Source organism: Corvus kubaryi, unplaced genomic scaffold, assembly GCF_017639235.1.
Source record: "Corvus kubaryi isolate FWS band 111438036 unplaced genomic scaffold, C.kubaryi_AGA036_p1.0 37396, whole genome shotgun sequence".
Lineage (NCBI taxonomy): Eukaryota > Metazoa > Chordata > Aves > Passeriformes > Corvidae > Corvus > Corvus kubaryi.
In genome coordinates this window covers 28276843-28296379 of record NW_024581135.1, presented here as the reverse complement: position 1 = coordinate 28296379, position 19537 = coordinate 28276843, and the positions used below count along the sequence as shown (strand labels likewise).

Here is a 19537-nt window from a genome sequence, read left to right as displayed (position 1 = left end):
TACACATGAATCAAATGCATTAACAGAAAACCTAACGGATGCCTTGAAATGTAATTAACCAAAACAAACTATGTGGTAATGCATATTGGATTACATCCACATCCACTCCCTTCTGGCGCACACACAGCATGCACACATCCACAGGGATTTACTCCTCTCTTTTCACCAGCTGAAGATGACATGGGCACTGTAAACCACTGTGGACTCTATCCCATGTGGGTCCTGGTCACTACTCCCTATGACTTGCTATGATAATGTAAAGCAAGGTGGAAATCAAGCACATGAAGGCTCAAAAGCAGCTATAGGTAACTTGTAAACGCTGGCCTCCAGCTGCAGTGCCCTGCATGCAGGAAATACCTCCCCTCTTCGCATCCCCATGCCACCTACCACAGCTCTCCAGGGTTTGCTTTTCCCCCAGCATGTTGTTTACGTGTAAAAGCAGGGTGATCAAATCTTACTCACTTCACTTCTTGAAGCAACTGCTCGATGGAGAGGAGTCAGCCACATATTGTCCTTGGCATTAACACGAGCGCCTGCAAATAAACAGCAGAGGTTACATGCACGCCTTGGGTGTGACACTGAGAGCCAGGCCCAGCTGTTTCCTAGGAACCAGAGCTGAGTACATGGTACTCTCAGTGCTCCCCGGGACTTTCCTGGCACCATGTTCACCTTGGAAATGCATTTCCAGACGTCAGACAGATAAAGTGTGATTTGGAAAGAAAGGAACCGCATAGATAGGACTATTATTAGGAATTGCTTTGTCTACAGGACACAAAAAAACCAAGATTTGTTGGAGGGAATTACATACGTATGTGTGTACACATGTGGCTATGTAGATGCATTTTTTTAGATCAACTGATACAGCTGGGGGGAAGAAAAGCACCCTTTGCTCAAAGCACTGCTTCTGTCTGCAGACATAATGAATGAAGGGAACTAGCCTGAGCAATCATCTCTTGTTTCCAGCTCCATCAGGCAGACCAATAAAAAATAACCACTTCCCTGCTTTGCAAATCCTGCTGGGATCAAGAAAACAGGACCAGGAAATGCTCAGGTTGGAGACAAAACTGGGCACTTACTACATGAGGTCCTGTGGGTGTTACTGAGCAAACAACAGAAGAGCAGGGATGAAGGAGACCACTCATCTGCCTCCTGTGCAGTTTAGAGCAAACAGGTGCTCTGACTAGGGCAGCTGGGCAAGAGGATGGATTTGGGCCGGCTTGCCAGAAAAAAGGATAAAGGAAGAATATTTGACAACTGTAGTAGTTCTGGCTGACTCCAGATGCAAAAATTTTTTTTAAAAAGGGATCCTGTACATTTGTGTGATCAAAAAGATTTGGTTGCAAGAAATATTAAGGCTTTTAACTGATGTAATACCTCAGGAAGGAAATCTAGTGATAAGGACTAGAGAAACTAATTTTTTAAAGGGCTTAACCTGAAAATATTGTACCTTACAGGTTTGCAGGTAGCAGTACTAGTCTGAGAAGAGTGGCACATGCAGAAAAAAATGTAGAGAAGCACAAGTGTCATGTGCACAGCCTGGGTGAGCCTCTGAACTTGATCAACAAAGGGATGCTTAAGCTTCATTTTGCACCATAACTTAAGTGCATTCAAAAGGCTGTAATTAATAAATCCCACTCTCTGAATCACCAGTACTTTCTGAGAGCTAATTCTCAGGAATATTAAGATGCTTGCCTGTGAATCACAGTGGTTATTGGGAATTGTGCTAAATAATCATAGAAAAAACAAGTTCTTGCATATTTCCACAAGTCAGGATGCAGTTTTTTGGCTGAAGAAAAACAAAGCCACTTTCATAACTACTGCAACAATTAGAGGCAATCCTCCAAACTCACCTCAGAGCCTGGTACCTGGTGGTACAACCTGCCCTCTGGAAAAACATCCATTAGAAAAGACATAGTTTCAAAGAGTTTTCTAATTAATCTGTCTAAGCAAGGAAGCTTTTGCCTTCTTTTGTCTTCGTAAGAAGGCCATTATAGCTGACACATTAGCATCCTGCCCTTTGCCTGCACTGTGTGAGGCTCTACAGACAAAGAAAGCAACAACTTTCTCCACCATCAGGACTTCAAGGTACCTTCCATTATCCTGATTTGGCCTGGTAGCTATCTTGAAGATGCAAACTGTTCATGTGAGTTCCTAGTGATTGACAGCAAATACCTCTTTTGAGGTTGAGAAATTTGTTTGGTATTTGCCTTGGGGTTTTGCCTTATGTTCTTAACTAAGGTTTCTTTTGTTTTACCTCTACCCATTCACTAACTCCTACAAGCAGATGGGTACAAATCAGAAAGGCTAATATGTGGAGTAGCAAAGCATGACAAACATTATTCCTCAGTATTTAACAACTCCAGCAGCATTAGTGAGTGCGAAGATGATGAGAAAACCTAGAGAAGTATCTCCATCAGTAGCTATTCATGCCCTTCACTGATCCACTTATCCTTTGAGAAACTGAAATAACTGCCAAGAAAGCAACTGAAGAAAATAGTAAAAGGAAAACAAGACCAGTATTAAGAAAATAATACACAGCATGCTATTAGCCTTTTCTTTCTCAGCTGTTTTCCACATCCCTTTGCCTCCTTGTGCCTCTTCATGTGAAACAGTGAAATTGTTCTTAGGTATCTAATGCAGTGCATCAGTTGAATATGTTTGTGATTTCTGTTTGTTTTTCAGGAGCTACACAATTCAGCCATTGCCTGTTACAGAACCTGCTCTTGTCCATCTACTGAGATGCACGTCTTCTGAAGAGATGTTTCAAAACATTTCCTCTTGCCCATTTCCTTCACCAAAATTCAACTTCCTAGGTTCCCAGCAGTTCTTTGCAGGCAGTGGTTAATGACAATGAAAAAACTTCACCAGCACTGATGCACTCCTTCATGGACAGAAAATACCTGTTGTTTTAAGGATGATCCAGCAGAGGCACTGGGAGAGCAATGCTCATGTTTTCAAAGGTGTCCTCTACGCTCCAGGAATTTGGAGGCCCATCCTGTGACAGCCCTGAGGACAGCCCTTTGAAAGCAGAGTAACACAGAAATCCAATTTTAAAGACTAAGTGCTCTAGAACATGCTCATACATCTAAAATGAGCTGTGTACAAACTCCAGAAGCTTAAATTTTCAAGACCATCCCACAACACATCCTCAAAGTCAACCGGAAATTCAGTGTTCCTCTCTTCACTGTGGACCATTAACCATGTTTCAATGCACTTCCTACAATACTCCATGAATTAATCTGGGTGTCTATAAGGACAAAGAGGGCTACTAAACATTCCAACTGGTGTATATTGTGTCAATCATGGCACAATTTTCCTTGAAAATATAAGTTGCTTTAAAGATTTCACTCTAAATCCTTTCAGGTAGCCACAGCACCCACCCATCCTATAAAATGCCCACTTTAAAAAAAAAAGTTCTTCAGAGTAAAGCCTTTTCTCAACCTCACCTTCTCCACCATGCTCTTGGGAGGGCTTGTACCCCTGAGCCTGAAGGAAAGGTTTAGCTGTAGGGATTTACTTTGTGAGGCTGAAGTAGACAACATAACATATAATGTTACAGATAAAATCAACAGAGAAGAAACCTTCTGTACTCTACTTTTCTTTAATATGGCTGTTTTGTAATCTTTGCCATTTTTCACTCTCAAATTTTTCTGCCAGAAGAGGAAATAAATCTGCAACTGCCCCTGTTCTTTTGAGATCTGAACTAAACAACTCGATGCTGGCTTTCAGGAATAAAGTTAACATCTCTTTATCATAACCAAAGTACAGTTTTCCATCCAGCATACCTGCCAAATCCACATCTCTAGATTCCACAGTCTATATGTCCAATATTAGGGTCAGTGGAGGAAGAAAACTCTACTCTTTAACCTATTAATGTCATTATTTACATGTACCTTTCCAATTTCTCCTGTAAGACACAGCAACAGGCCCACCAAAATGTCAGGACAACTTCTTGGAGAGAAGCTCAGAGTCTTCTGAAATAGTAAAGCACGGTAATATTGCCAAGATGGGAAGTGCCTTGGTGAGGAACAAGGGGTAAGGGACCGAGCTTAAACATGATCCCCTCAGGCACCAGCACAAAGCCCAGGATGGAGAGAGGCACCAGCACAAATGGGAATGGAGCTTGTATTTGCCCAGACAGTTGCTCTTGCACATCCATGACTGTGTAATCATAGAGATTCCTTCTGTGAGATGGCTACCCTGCTCCTTCTCCTTTCTGACAGAAAGGAGGTGAAGAAGTGCTCAAAGCTCCCTGCTTTCATGTAGCCTGGAAAAACAAAACCTCACAGCACACTTCCCCAGTTTGAACCGTATGATTATGGATCAGACCTTTGAGCTGGTGTAAACTGGCTCTGACATTTAATGGGCCATGGTGACTCACACCAGTTGAGGGATGTGGCACTCTCTCTCCTGTATCAATTCCAAACAGACTCCATTTCACTGGCTACCTAGAAAGCCTTTCCTAGTCTGTCTCTAACCACCTGGGCAGAAATTTTATTCATTAGACACTACATTTATTTGTGCTGCCACCAGTTTATAGACCACAAATCTCAGAAGGTGCGTATTTAGTTTAATTTCTCTCCTGAACACTGTACAGAATGAAATCCTCCTAGCTTCTACTCATGCTGAGAATATTTCTTGACACCAACAGCAAGCATTTGTGTGCTTTCTCTCTGTGAAAACACCGTCTCGTTCTAAAGTCAGACAACAAAGTTTTTCTGCTTATGTAACTGTTATGTTCAGATTAATATTTTATGACACACTTTATTGACTGAAGAGGTGAAGCAAAGGAAGATGCTGCACTTGTCTTTGCAGCCTAGTTCATGGAGAGATCACAGTCACAAAGAGGTGCTTATAACAACTCATAAACCTGCTCCTCCAAGGCTCAGAAACCTCCAAACCTGCTCTTGGATACAAGTACTCATGCTCATCATGAGTAATGATACTTCAGATATTAAAGGACAATGAATAAGTAGAATATAAAACACTAAATTAATTTTGACTCATGCTGAGCTAGTTGGGAAAGATCCACACAGTCCCTGCAGAATGAACCCCAGCACAGTCCCACTGACACAAAGTTCAATTTTTAAAAGCCTACATTATAAGTGTTTCACACTCACTTGGATATATAAAAACTCCCCAAGATGCATCACCTACATTTTATGCTGTTGATCAGACAAATCCTATAGCCCATGGATGACATTTTGACAGTGAGGAATCACTTGTGCTGCTGCTTGCAAAACTTGAAAAAATACATTGCTCCTGCAGTCTCCTCACACTGCAATGGAACAGCAGTATGTGACAAACAACACACGCTGCAAGAACACATGCACAGGTTGAATTTATTAACTCCTTCCTCCCAAGGAAGAAAAATCATGTTTGCATTTAGCACACTGAAAACCCACCCAAGCATAACCTGTCAGCAGAGCAGTGCTCATTTCAACCATTCTGCAGCCATTAGGGGTAGAGCAGAAAGATCTGATGTGTGATGTATGTCCAGCTAGTTACCCTCACTAAGCAATTAAGCAACCCAAAATTCCCCCAAAATGAACAGAGGAAACACATAGCTACAGCAAACTGAGTTCTCGTTTTCTGCCTTCTCCAGGTCTGGCCAGACTGGTGAGCCAAACAAATTTGTTTGTGTGGTCTGCATGCACCCGTGAACAGCTTGATCTGACTTTGAAATTGGCTGGTGCTCTAAGCAGGAGGCTGGATCAGGTCATTTCTAGAAATACCTCCCAGCCTGAACTATTCTAGGATTCAAGGTTGGAAATTAGAAGGTGCCTTGTAATCACAGGGCTGAGAATTCTGAAATAACTAAAAAAAAAAAAAGAATTCATTTGAAGAAGCAGTCTAAAAATTCGTGAAACCAATTGTGTAGCAAGGTTGATTGCAAGGGGTGAGACGTTTGTACCATAAGGATCCTTTCAGTCCCACATTCTTAAATCCCCATAAGCTTTACTCTTACAGCTCTCCAGCTTAGAAAAACACTGCCTTTGAAATCTGCAAGCACATCCAGGAGTCTGCCATGAATTATGCTCACTTCTTGAGAGATGACTGCTTTATGCTTTGTTCTGACATATTTTGAACATGTTTTCTGTCACTACAACAGTTGGGAAACATTTTTTTGATTTCTTTTGTTTAGATACTTCCTACTACACAGTTTCTAATATCCAAATAAATTTCCTGACTGTTAGAAATATGCCTCTAATGTAAATAGCACTTACAATTCATTTAAACTAACTTATAATTTTTTTGCTATTATTCCATAATTTTCGCTTAACAGGAATTCTTGGCTTGTACTCCAGGATGTGAACCCACATTTCAAATATGTACTACAGCAAATTTCTGAATCACAAATACTGTCAGTTTGAATGCTTTATAAGTGGTTAATAGCTAGTTACTTTGTATATTAATTCTGCTCAGTCACAGGATGCGTTTTACGATTGTATCACCAAATTTACATATATTTTCTAAGCTTGCAACAAATGCAACCAGCTCTGTGAAACTCAGAAATAGGCAATGCCCAAAACTCCCTCATGCATGGTTTGTTGGGTATTCCTTGTAGCTTTAAAATTAGCTGATTTACCAGTTAATAGCAGTGAGGGACTGTACCTTACCTGACAAAATGAGAAGCTCAATGATGTCTGCATCCCCCAGAAATGATGCAACATGAAGAGGGGTCCTTTTCTCGGCATCCTACAAAACCACAGATTGTCCAGTCATAAAACATGGTCAGTAAGCGCAGGCATTGGTGTTAAAGAGCAAAGGATTTGTAAACATTTATTTTTCTGTGTGCATTTCTGTTTATAATTAGAAATGCAATCTCAGCCAGTGAAAGAACAGAATTCAAGATCTCAACAACACATTTCCTCCCAGTAATCCCCTATTTTTTATCACTGGTTTCCACCACACCATGCAGAGACATTGCCTTTACTCAGATATCCTATTTACAGGTAGATGAAATCAAATCTAAAATGAGCAAAGAGAGCATCTTTGGGTCTCCTTTAGAAACATTTTCCACTCTTAAGTATCACAGCAACATAATCCAGATGCTTCTGGATATCAGACTTGGCAATGCAGTTTGCATCAACAGTGCAACACCAGAGTCTTCAGCAGGGTATCTCAGGAGAATGGTTTGGAACCACACACAAGGTCAAGATGCAAACTCCTCTTTGTCTAAAAAGATTCTTGTACACCAGTTAGCCTGGATATCTACAGCAGCCCAAAATGGGCATGTACACCTTGACCCTTAAACATAAATTATTATCAGTCAAATCTGTCTTTAAAGTTAGAAGAATTGCTAGTAATCATATATATAACTTCTGAAATATGTCTACTTTTATTTGATTTCTGTAATTTTCCAAATGAGGGAGTCCATTTTAAAGATTTTCTTTTTTAATTTCAAGGGGTATAAATACAGTGTTCGCAAAAAACCTTTATTTTACTGCTTTACTCAGCTGATTCCAGAACACAGGCCTTTAAAAGAAACTGCTAAATATTACAATATGGGCAACAGCAATCACAAGAACTGCTAATACTGCTCATTGTGCTATTTGATCCCTGTTTCCATCCTAAATGTATTTCATTTTGGCTTCTTAACCACAAAAATAAGTTCTAAGAGACCTTATCCATCAAACTTATTGCAACCTACTAGCATTAAATATTTTAAGCTGGTAACAAATTCAACACATCTTGCAAACAATACCAACAGTGAAATCCTACCAATATTTACACTCTGTCCCTGAAACAGATCTCTGAGCCTGTCATGAAAAATATCACTTTTAACATGCCCAATCAGTCATCAACAATAAGCTATTCTGGAATATCTTCAAAGTATGCTATAAATGTGGACAAGTCTATGCAGCAGAACCATTTGTCATGGGAATGTTGAAAATTGTTTTCCAGCACTGAGAAGCACAGAGCCACTGATCACCAGAATCATATATATTTAATTTTTATATTTGTATGCATTTTTAGACATACATAATGTATGTACTCCTCAAATTCTGCTGCATTGGGTTTTGATCTTTACATATTGGGCATGTACATGAAACGCTCAGAAGACTGGTTACATAAAACCCTAATAGTCACAGGTCAAAGGGGAAGTTCTCTTACAGACTTTTACCTGCTCACATGGTAGGCAAATTAAAAAAATATTAAGCAGTGCCCATGCAGCAGTGTTCACTCAGGAACCAATATCACAAGGTACTCCCATATGATCAGTTCCTAACACCACAGATCAGCTTCTACAGGCTACATACGTGCATAGGAGACCTTCCATAGTTTCCATATTCCCTATCCTAAGGCTACCCATGGCAAAAAACATACTGACTGACCAAACATATATACAACAATACAACCAGTTGGTTCTGGGTTTCTTTTTTAGTTTGTTGGTATTAACGCATGAAGCTCTCTTTAGTACAACACAGTACCTGTCAGTGCAACACAGCCAAGTTTGGCAAGAGCAAAGCAGTTTGAAGTTGAATGCTAATGATACAAGCCCAAGCAGTTTTCTATATCATGGAACCAAGGCTACTCAGTGCTTTGTTGATTATAAGCAGTTTTCTGTATTAAACTGTAAATCTGATGCAAATTTGATAACTGAGAGAGGAAAGGACATGAAACAGAAAATTTTATCCTTCTGTAGCAGAAATAACACTCTAAGCTTTCTAAGCTTTCAGTTTTTAAAATCAATACAAAATCCTATCATCTTCAGAGCGAATCAAGTTTTCAGAGAAAGATGGATTTAGTCACAAAACTTAATTTAAGCTTTATTTCTCCAAGAGGAAAAAATCCTAAAATTTCTCCATTTATCACAACCAGGCACAAATCAGAGTTCACTTGCACATAGGCAACATTTTCAGGATTCTGGCAGGGAGAAATCGACACACTACACCTGCAGCTGAGCCCGCGGTTGAGCAACTCAGTGGAGGAACACCCTCGAGTTCCTGTTTAGACTGTGCACAGCACTGATACCGAAACAGAGGAACTGAGGCTTCTGCCTGTCTGCCCCACCACCGTCACTGTGTCCCCCTCAGAGCCGTGTTCCCTCACAGCCACACCTCCTCACTCACTGGCTGGGCGCCCAGCCCGCACCCCAAAATCCGCTCAGCTCTAGACATCCTCGTCCCATGGTGCTGGTAACAGGAGCACAGAAGTAAATCAATAATGGTCTAAAGACTGGAGCCTATACACAGAGAGAGGGATAAAATTTGTCATTCCAAGGAAAGGCTTGGCAGAACCCCAAACCTCAACATACATTATCAAGGCAAGGAAAGTAAGTGGGGGAAGAGATGATAACAGAATTACAAAAAGCATTAAGACAAATAATCAGACCTGCTTCAAGTGCAGTTCTCAGAAGAACAGTCAGTAAGAGACAGTAGATAAGCTATAAACAATGGCTAGAAAACCATGCCGAGATAAGATAAACTCTCTTTCCAGTACCTAAAGGGGGCCTACAAGAGAGCTGGAGAGGGACTTTTTACAAGGGAGTGTAGTGCTAGGACAAGGGGAAATGGTTTCAAGCTGTTAAGAGGGCAAGTTTAGATTAGATACTGAGAATAAATTCTTTACTGTGAAGGTGGTGAGGTACTGACACAGAGTGTCCAGAGAAGCTGTGGATGCCCCATCCCTGCAAGTGTTCAGGGCCAGGTCGGATGGAGCTTTGAGCAACCTGGTCTAGCAAAAGGTGAAAGGTGTCCCTCATGGCAGGAGGTTGGAATGAGATGATCTTTAAGGTCACTCTCAACCCAGAGCATTCTGTGATTCTATGAAAACTGTGTTAGCAGCCTATATTAGTTCACAGAAAAGATGATGCTGCAGGTTAACATTATCTAAAAAACTTTTTTGTTTTTTTTAAACAGATAAAAGAAACTAAGAATCTAACAGCCAGGCAATCAGGAACAGAAGGCCTCAGCAAGAAAAACACTCAACACATGCTTAAACTGTTCAAGTGATTACAGTGGCACTGATAAGGCCCCCACAGGCTTAAAATTAGACTAGTCCTTAAGTGCTTTATTGGATCAGAGCCTTGGGGTACAGGAAGATTAGCAGAACAGTGAGCTGAATTAATCATATCAGCACATGTAAAATATTCAGGTACATTAAGGAAAGGGCCTACATTTTCTCCTCAACACAGCCTATATCTCAAGGGAGATAATGGATTTGAATTTCAATATCAACTGCAACTGCTCAGATCAGGTGATGCTTAGGACAGAGTTATTTACTATTAAAATGTCAATGCAACTGCTGCAGAAAATAAATGAATGTACCCTTTCTTTGTCACCAAACTGACTGAGCAGCTAACAGGAATAGTTGGAGTTTACAGAAGGAGTTTAATGCACCACAGAAACTGAGTTACTGAAGCCTTTGGATTCCCACCACCTTCAAAATGTGCCTGGGTGGCAGAATAAAGCACATGAATGGTTATAACTTCCACTGATCAAGTCTAACCAAAATAATGACAGAAACAAGCCTCCTGCTCATTCACTCCATACACAGTTGTTACATCTGAGTATACCTCATTTAAATAGCACAACCATTAAAAAAAATTCAGATACAAGTTGACTTCAGAAAAATTAAATATTAGGAACTGGTAGGAGCTACTGAGGAGGCCAAAAGCATATGAGCACCTACTTCTTGGGCTATTTACAACCATTCAGAGCCAAAAGCTGATGGTGTACCAAGAAAATCTCTGCTGCTTCAAGGATTTCCTCCTCTTCATACATTCTTTTATTAAAGCCTGTAATTCACAGAGCAAATTGAAATGTTTGAATGTGAGCACCACTGGTGAAGGTGAAAGCCAAGCTGTGTAACTTATGCCTTGTGCTCTTTCTTCTGCATGGTAATAATCATGCATAGAAATTCCCATCTGAAAATGCAGATCCTGGTTTCAGCACCTCTCATTTCACAGTCTTCAGTTTAGCCTCAGAAACAACGATTTTTCTGGACTGACTCTTAAATTGCCAAGTGCTCATGAGGTAGAAGAGGTAAATACTTAGATCTTCTAGAACATGAAAAATTATCTTCTCTCTCCCCCTTCATCTAACGCTTGCCTTCCATGAGGCTGACAGTGACTTTTATGCTAGAAGTGTAACTTTAAAAATTAATTACTAATTCCAGATTGAGACCATAGAAACTTTTATCCTAAAGAACAGAAATATTCTGATGCTTATGGGTATTCAGTGTAAGACTCAAAACATAGACTTAAGTAACTCCTCCATTTTTATAAATACAATTTTGACTTTGGATGGGGGGTGCTAAGGCATGGGAGCATACATCACTCAGGATGGGAAAAGATTCAGAAAATTCAAGTATTTCAGGCTGATATTGCTGCCTTTGAAGAAAATAATGCAGTTACAGCCAAACCCTGCCCTGAGACTTTAATGGTCTATACATCCTTAACTGTCTCAAACTGATAACATGAGTCACCAGCACAGATATATATAACACAGTAACCATTACTACACTAGCATGCTGTTGCAAAGCAACCCAGAATATTTCAGACTCTCAGTCTCCCCAGCAGAATCATCTTCACAGTTCAAAAACTTTCTTTATAAAATATTTTAAAAAAAAATCTGAGCCAAAAAAATATTTAATTTAAATAAAAGTCATGCTAGTTACCTTGCATTGCAAACATCAGTGTAATTTCATATTCAATTGTCTTACATAATGGAGAATTGTTCATAGTTTCTGTAAAAAAAAATTCTCCATCACTTGCCACTTAAATAAACAGCATATTAAACAGCACTACAAGAGGCTAAATACCCAGTGGAAGTCAGCTATTACTCAGCACCAAACTGTCAGTCTGTGTCAAAGCAGAAGCCTTCCAAAGTTCTTGACTAAATCCTCCAGAAGACTTTCCAGCACAGCAAAACTACATCTAGAAGAGGAGCATTTACTTCCAGGATAGCTTTATTCTTCTGCAAGGCTCCACATTCCAAAAAGGTAATCACTGTTCCTTAGATGAGCTGAGGTAAGGGTCTGGTGTTCCAGGATTCCTGAAATATCACCATTACAGCCTCTCCTAGTCCCAAGTCAGGCATGTCACTCTGAACTGAACAACAAGCTGGTTTCTACTTCAGCTATCCCAAACATGCAAAGCCTTTCAGACTCACAGTCCTAAACATGTGCACACTTTTACCCTCAAACACTCACAGCACCTCCAAAAACATGCTTAGCAATAGTACAGGAATATATAGAACTTGTGTGCGTGTGTGAAGACCTGGATGATGCCTGAATCCTCCCTGACAAAGGCAGTCCTGAAAATCTATGCCTTTCCAAGCAGGATAATGAGAAAAAAAGTAATAAACAGCACACATACATGTGTCTCCATAATTACTTCCTTCCTGCCCTCCTTATCTCATAATAAACCACCCCCTAAATAATGGTCCTACATGTGGTGGCCCTGCAATCTCTGCTGGTGCTGCTGCCTGACACTCTGCAGCTAGAAACAGGGTTCTATCCAAGAGAAAACACAGCATGAGAGGATAAAAAATAAAAACAGAGAATGAAATGACTTGCGAATAACACATCAGTTACTGGGAAGAATACTGGAGAGTTTTTTTGACCTTTTTGTTTGACTTTGGATGTCTTAAAGGGAAACTAAACGAGAAGACTGAGAGGAAAATGGAAATTTCACAGGAAGGATTTTGATTTGTAACATTTAACATAAGAACTGGACTTTACAGACGTAAGACATGTATTATGAATCCCAAATAAGAAGGGGTTACAACTGCATGCAGATTAATCCCTAGATTCTGGGAGTCACTCTTTCCCACTCTTCCCTAAGTAAAAACAGTGCCCCAAAAAATCCCCATCTACATACACATAGCATGATCACCCTGCTACTTCTGAATGTACCAAACAGCAAGCCTAGAAGATGTCTACCTGCAACTAATCTGGCAGTCTGGATTGTCCAAGTGACGTCACAAATGTCCTGAAAAAACAGGCTGCTGAATGCTGCCCACAGGTAGACCACACTTCCCACAGACACAGTGTGTATTCAGTACCCAGGGGTAGGGAATTGCTCATTGCCAGTGAAATATAACAGAGCCCGTGCCCTCAGGATGCACAAGTAGCATTGCATGCCCCCAGAGCACAGGTAGGGACTGGAGAGGTCAAAGTGACAATTACAGTGGCAGAATGAACTAAAACCACACTTGTAATCCAAGCAGATTTCACTTTGTTGCAAAATAGAAGTCACAGTTAGAGCAGTATCCAGAATGTAGCCATTTCCATCAACAAACACATCCTTGGCTCGGGAAATTACTAATTATTTTAGCAGACCAAAAAAAAAAAGAGTAATATTGTAAACTTCTGATTTCCTCCAAACTCTTTCCTGAGATTAATTTTCTCTTGGGAAGTATGCACATGCATTCCTAATTTTGTGTTGTTTCTCCATGCACTTTTTCTTCTGTCTTCCAAATACTTCTCTTGATGGAGATTAAAAAAACCCCAATTTTTTAAACTTCAAAAATTCCCAAAGCTTGCTGCAAAACCAGACTTTTATTTTGTATCCCTGTCCTACCTATATTTGAACTATTCCAGTGTTAACACAGCCAACCAAAATGATTAACAAAGGACAAATCTCTGCCAAACAGTGTCAGAGTTTCCTCTCATGTGAGCAACCAAACACTAACATGGAAGTAATTAAAAACACCCTTAAAATAGAAACATAAGCATGCGATGCAAATTGCCAGCTCACAGCACAATGAGGGGGAATTCTTTTCATCTTTCTTTAGTGATAGTTTAAGCAACTGACACTTCCCTGCAGTCACTATTCAGAACACAATCTTCAGAGTTTGTGTTGACCAATATTTTTCTAATTCTCTGTCAAAGAACAGCTTTGCATTTTTCTCCTGACAAAAAAGCTGTTGAGGCAAAGCATTCTTGGGTGGATTTTGAGCATTGTAAATAATATTCTGGGCAAAACCATTCAATTATTTTTCTATTTAGTACTATGGTACTCATCTGCAAAACATATTCTTCATCTAATCTTGCACCTGACAGCTGAGAGCATCTCCCTAGCAACCATCACTAACACACTTGCAGCCAAAGGATAGAAGAACATTGGAGCAGGCCACGAAAACCCTGTACACAAAATGCTATTTTGAAAATCCAGTGTGAAATACAGAGGAAATTTTAGGACTGTAGTGTTCATCTAGTTTGCTGAAGGGGTTTTGTTTGGTTGGGTTTGGTTTTTTCCTTTGGTTTATTAAGATCATCAGTAAAAACCAAGAAGGAGATGGGAAACTCAAGGGAGATGATTCTTTAAAGAAGCACTTTTAGGAACTTTGAAGAAAGCAATCAGGTACTGATAATCACATGGAAAGTTTAACATCAAGGTCTTGGATCAGATTTGAAACAGCAGCAAGTCTTTTTCCTTCTACTGGACAGCAAACGGAGTGGAGCCCCAGTCAGCCAGATCTGAAGGATCACCTGTCCAGTTCCTTTTGGCAGCTCTGAACCAGATGGTTGGACCCCACTACCTGCAAAAGCTGCAGTGCCAAGACTATACCAGACCAGCTGCTGGAGTCAGCGATGAATAAACTGATGGGTTTATGTCACAGAAAGACATGAAGAAAAGGAAGGTTCATTCAAAAGTCCAGGAAACACCTGGAAATCATCATTCTGCTCCTGCTTTCTATTCTCACCACTTTGAGAGGCCACAGGTCGTAGTCAGGACTGGCAGTACTTATTTCTAAGAGTACAGATTTAAGTTAAAATCAAAGAAGGGCAAAAAACCACCCCAATTTCGGCAAAAAAGACCAAGTTGAAATGGAGATTTTTTTCACTGCCAAAGCACTCAACTACTACTATTTTACAGCTGCTTACCATTCTGGCTAGAATAAGCCTGTCTGCAAAACAGTAATTCCTTTGTGGGCAAATTGTGGCCAAGATTCTGCTTCCTTACTCTCATTGCTGAGAATTATAGTGAAGCTTTAGTTCAAGCAGAGTCAAATGCATAACAGCTCCTGATCTGCAAAGACTCTTCATAAAAGGAAACCCTACAGAGAGTAAAAATATGCAATTTTCAGCTGTTTTCATTCATTTTCTCAGTAAGAGAAAAAACAATGTCCCTGACTGACCTTCACATTTGGAATAATTACCATACACTTAGAAAATTTAAAGTCACCTGCTAGAGACAATTATATATCAGACTCCTAATTAGGATATCACTGAAGCCCCAAATCTCTAACTTCCCAATCATTTCCATTCTGTTATGAGTTAATTACTGAGGACATTTTTAATACTGTCATTGCCACAGTCCATAAGCATGGTACACGACACGCCAAGTCACATACCAAGGCGTTGACATCCTCAGTTTTGTAGATCAACATCCGTATCTCTTCTGGATCACCACTGAAAATCGCCTGGACCAGTGGCGGCTGGAAAAAGAAAACAGAAGAAGCAGCATTACAGGTTTGTTTACTTTCTGTTTAAACTGAGAGCATTTTTCTCCTGCCAACATTTGCTAAAGCTGCCCAGAGACATGGTGTGACCCCAGCACCAAACCACCAGGAGTATCTCATGAGTAAGAGCTATCAGTTTTCTTGAGGATAAACTGAAATCATGAGCACGTTTGTACTATAATGAGCGTGTGCGTGCACAAACAGGGACCCCCATTAGAATGGCAACTTTTGTCAACAACACACAATTAGCCCAGATGTTCTCCCTGGCATGTAAGGGGAAAACTAATTACATCAGATAGTGCTGCATGCTTGCTCTTGGCACAGATTAATGGTCATGCAATGCACATTTAGAAACAGAACATTATGCAGATAATGAATTTCTGGGCAATTACTAAACAACTTGTATTTTTTTACTGAATAAATACGCAATGAGCACAGTTAATTTTAACCACCCAAGAAGCGAAATAATTATCTTATTGTCTCAAGTCTGTTATTATGCTATTATGAATCAGAATGCAGAAATAAATAATCAGGCCCACAGGAGAAACAATGTGCCGTGCTCGCTCCTCTCAGGAGGGAGCTCTGCATGTGCTCACCGCTCCGCTACTCGGCCAGAGCTGGTGACTTCAGTCCTTCCGACTATCTTGGCAGCAAATATCTGAGTTAGTAACCAAGCTGGCAGCACACTGTACCAAAAGAAGATAAACCTTGCTGCTGAAGACTCAGGAAAAGAAGGGGACAATTCACAATGATCCCTCTATCCCATAAAGCACATAGTTGAAACAGGTTCCGCTTTCACCAGCACCCTCCTCAAGGCAGTGTGTGCTCCCCTCAGTCTCACTCCCCACAATCTCACTCCTTGTTGCCTCACGGTCTTACTGGCAAAAAAGAGCCTGTGGTGCCATGCAATCACCAGAATCTAAAATAATCCTGTAAAATGGAAGCATGCATGACTACTTAAGCACATAAAACCACAAAAGTTCTTGAGATTCTACAGAACTTAACTCTCTTGTAAACAGACTATCTCAAAATTCACAAAACAGGCTGAAAGGACAAAGAAAATACCATTTTCTCCCTATCTTTTCTTATTCTAATGTGGAAAATACATTTCTAAGTTAACGGTGTCTAATTTAAGACATATTAATCCCTTATGTCCTTGAAAAACATTCATACTAATTTCATTCTTGCCACTCTTTCAAAAGTGAAAAGAACTAAAGCAGCATCTTTCATCACAACTGTCTACATCTTACATATTGTAGTGGATGATTGAAAAAGAAAGGAAAAAAAATTGTGTTTCACTTGAACCATTTAGCATGCTTCCTTCCCAGCCCATGTCAGAATGGGCAGAGAATATTCCCCACCAGAGGATGCAAACACCAGACCCAAGTCTGTTCCCTTCTCTCCTAAAACTAACAGCTATAAAGAATCAGTGAATGTTTATGAAATTACGATGCTCACACCAAAGTATTTGCATTTCACATGCATTTATCATAATATTTAAATTTAAAAAAAATTAACAGGAAAGCAGAGAACTCCTCAATTTCAAGCTGAATGGCAACACAACCCAGTGGCCAAGAAACAGATACCTCCAGCAGCTCAGATTATTCCCTGAACCGATTTGCAGATATGCCCAGCACCCAACGAAAAGTATTAGCCAGGCTCTGGTGCAATTTAAGGTTAGACCTCAGACAGAGGTAAGAGAGAAAAAAATTCAAACTTCAGATCTTTTAGATTTCTTTTTTTTTAAAGATCAAATGCTGTTACAGATGACTTTTTTGCTTTATAACAGAGAGAGTAAAGCACTGTGAATCGTTACATTAAAAACGGAGGAAGGTCTACAATAAGACACTTTGACCCTTCTTCTCTCTGCCAGAAATCTGAATCAGACACTTGGTTTTACAGGAAATGTTTGACCTTTCTAATTAACTTCAGCTACTTAAGACAGAAAGCAGATTGAGAATAACATTGTGTTCCCTAGACCTGTAACATACAGAAGATCCTCATCTCAATCTCTGTCCACCATACCATGGTCATATCTTGGGGAGCTTAGATCAAACCCCAGTGTTTATCATGCCTCTGAAGCAGTTTGTAACTCCCATCACTGATACACATAACCTTTGCTGACAGGAGAAAGTTGCCAAATACCCATTTCAAAGGTCTCATCATTCAGACCTTTTTCCCCTGTAAGATTTCGTTTTTATAAATGAATAAAATGTAAAATGATAAAATGTATGTTGTACATGCTAGCTGTAGCAGCAAGAGACAGAGATAATGGAGAATGATCAGAGCCTGCAAACTGGAAAGAAGAGATAAAAACAGTACAGGTTAATAACCACCTTGAGTCACAGCTGTGCAACCTGCTCCAGCTGGCCATTTTTCTAATTCACTATGTCATTATTTTACTTTATTTTCAGAGGTATTAGTTTTGAAATGAGAATGCATTATTGTTGAGGCAATTTTATTACATATTGAGACCTGTTTCTGTGTGAGATGTGCAGTCATGTATAGTGACCTGTTCAGGAAATACATGCCAGAACTATGTTGCAGCATTACTGCTGCAGGTTGAGGTCAGAGCTAAGAACGTGCATCCGCATCCATCAGCACAAGGGAAAAAGTAGTGCTCCGTTCAGCAGCTGACAGTGATGGAAAGGGGCTTGTGCAGCTACGTACACACTGATGATGGATGCCCAGATTACTTTTTTGATCTTCAGTGATAACCATATTCATGCATGAATGACTTCAAACAACCTTTTTTTTAAAATTTTAATTCCTGAAGGGTAGATAATGATCCTTCTTAATTATCAAAGGATAGTGTATTTTTGGAAATCATTTCTAAAACTTATGACATCGTTAATGGGTTATTTCATTAACAGAAATATTTTGCTTTAAAAGTCTTCAAATTCAAAAGTTGTTAAACTCTTATAATGAAGGGGAAAAAAAGCACAAGCACAGAGCAGATTATGTATAACTATTATTAGAATTAAGCAAGGGTGCAGGGTTTTGGAATGATGAACAACTGTTTCATCAGCTCAGCTCTCTGCAGCTTCCAAATTCTTAAAGAGAATTTCAGTTGGGAGTGTTCACATTTTTTTCTGAAAATAAACTCCAGCAGCTAACAAAAACCTTTCCATGTTACTTCTTCTACACAGTTACTATGAAACTTATTAACAAGTTTTATTAGTGTTCTTTACTTTGTGCTGTAACAAGCATTTTAGTAAAAATAAAATTGTGTCTGCAGATTCCTTCCAGTGTGGCAACATATTGCTATCTTTACTGAATATGGGGCAATCACAAGCTGGACTTCAACCCACCAGGTAAAATTAACTTGTTGAACTGAAGGCACAATGATTATTTCAGCAAGAGAGCTTAAACTCACATGGAAGAATGTCCTGTGGATCAGCTGGATTCCACAGAGCCAACAAGCCATTCCAAGAGAAAAAGTTCAACACTGGGAAATTCTCCTCCATAGATCTATTACCAAGGGGCACTGGCACGTCTCTGACTCCAGATGAGATGAAGCATTTAAGTGGATTGTCTCAAGTATCATTTTAATTACTATGTCCAAAGCAGGTGTTGAACCTCCTAGCAAAGTTAGTATTTTTGTTGAGTAGCAAGTAACTGTGACATATGTCGAACGTTTTGCCTTGATTTTAGATATCCTGACTCACTAACAAGGACTTATTTAAGCCAGATTTTGTTTGACAGGAGGTGGAGGCAGACAGGGAAAGGATGATCAACTCCCATGCCCATCTGATATAACAGACTACCATTTGTTCCTGTGAGTGAAGTTATATATTGATGCTTTATTAGTTCTAATTGCATTACATCAAGTTCCTGGACTAAACACTTGGATATGTCCATGTATTCATGTAACTAGCAAGACGATGTAGCAAGACACACAATCATTTCAAAGTGGTATTGATTCTGACAGTGTTTTGCCAAACACCTCTTATTTTTCTGAAGGTACTCCTGCTAATCAAGATTACAAGGTTGTTTGCAATGTCACATCACATACATCTATTTCCTTCCACTGGTCAAAGCAAAAAGGCTACTCCTCCTCCTAATTTTAGTTTAGGACTTTCTACCTCTGAATATACAGGACACGAATATCTGAAATGCTG

The 19537-nt window shown here is 39.8% G+C and overlaps 1 protein-coding gene across 13 annotated transcripts in view; it reads right to left on the bottom strand.

Annotated features, from left to right (window-relative positions):
• The window catches only part of ANKRD44 (ankyrin repeat domain 44), a 132105-nt gene that overhangs the window by 55393 nt on the left and 57175 nt on the right, over nt 1–19537 (bottom strand). For all 13 annotated transcript variants that reach the window (XM_042040396.1, XM_042040404.1, XM_042040397.1 and 10 more), the window contains exons 2-4: nt 15309–15392; nt 6621–6699; nt 463–533 (exon numbers count right to left, since the gene is read on the bottom strand). In XM_042040396.1, coding sequence (XP_041896330.1) covers nt 463–533; nt 6621–6699; nt 15309–15392 — 234 coding nt within the window. The remainder of the gene's footprint in view (nt 1–462; nt 534–6620; nt 6700–15308; nt 15393–19537) is intronic.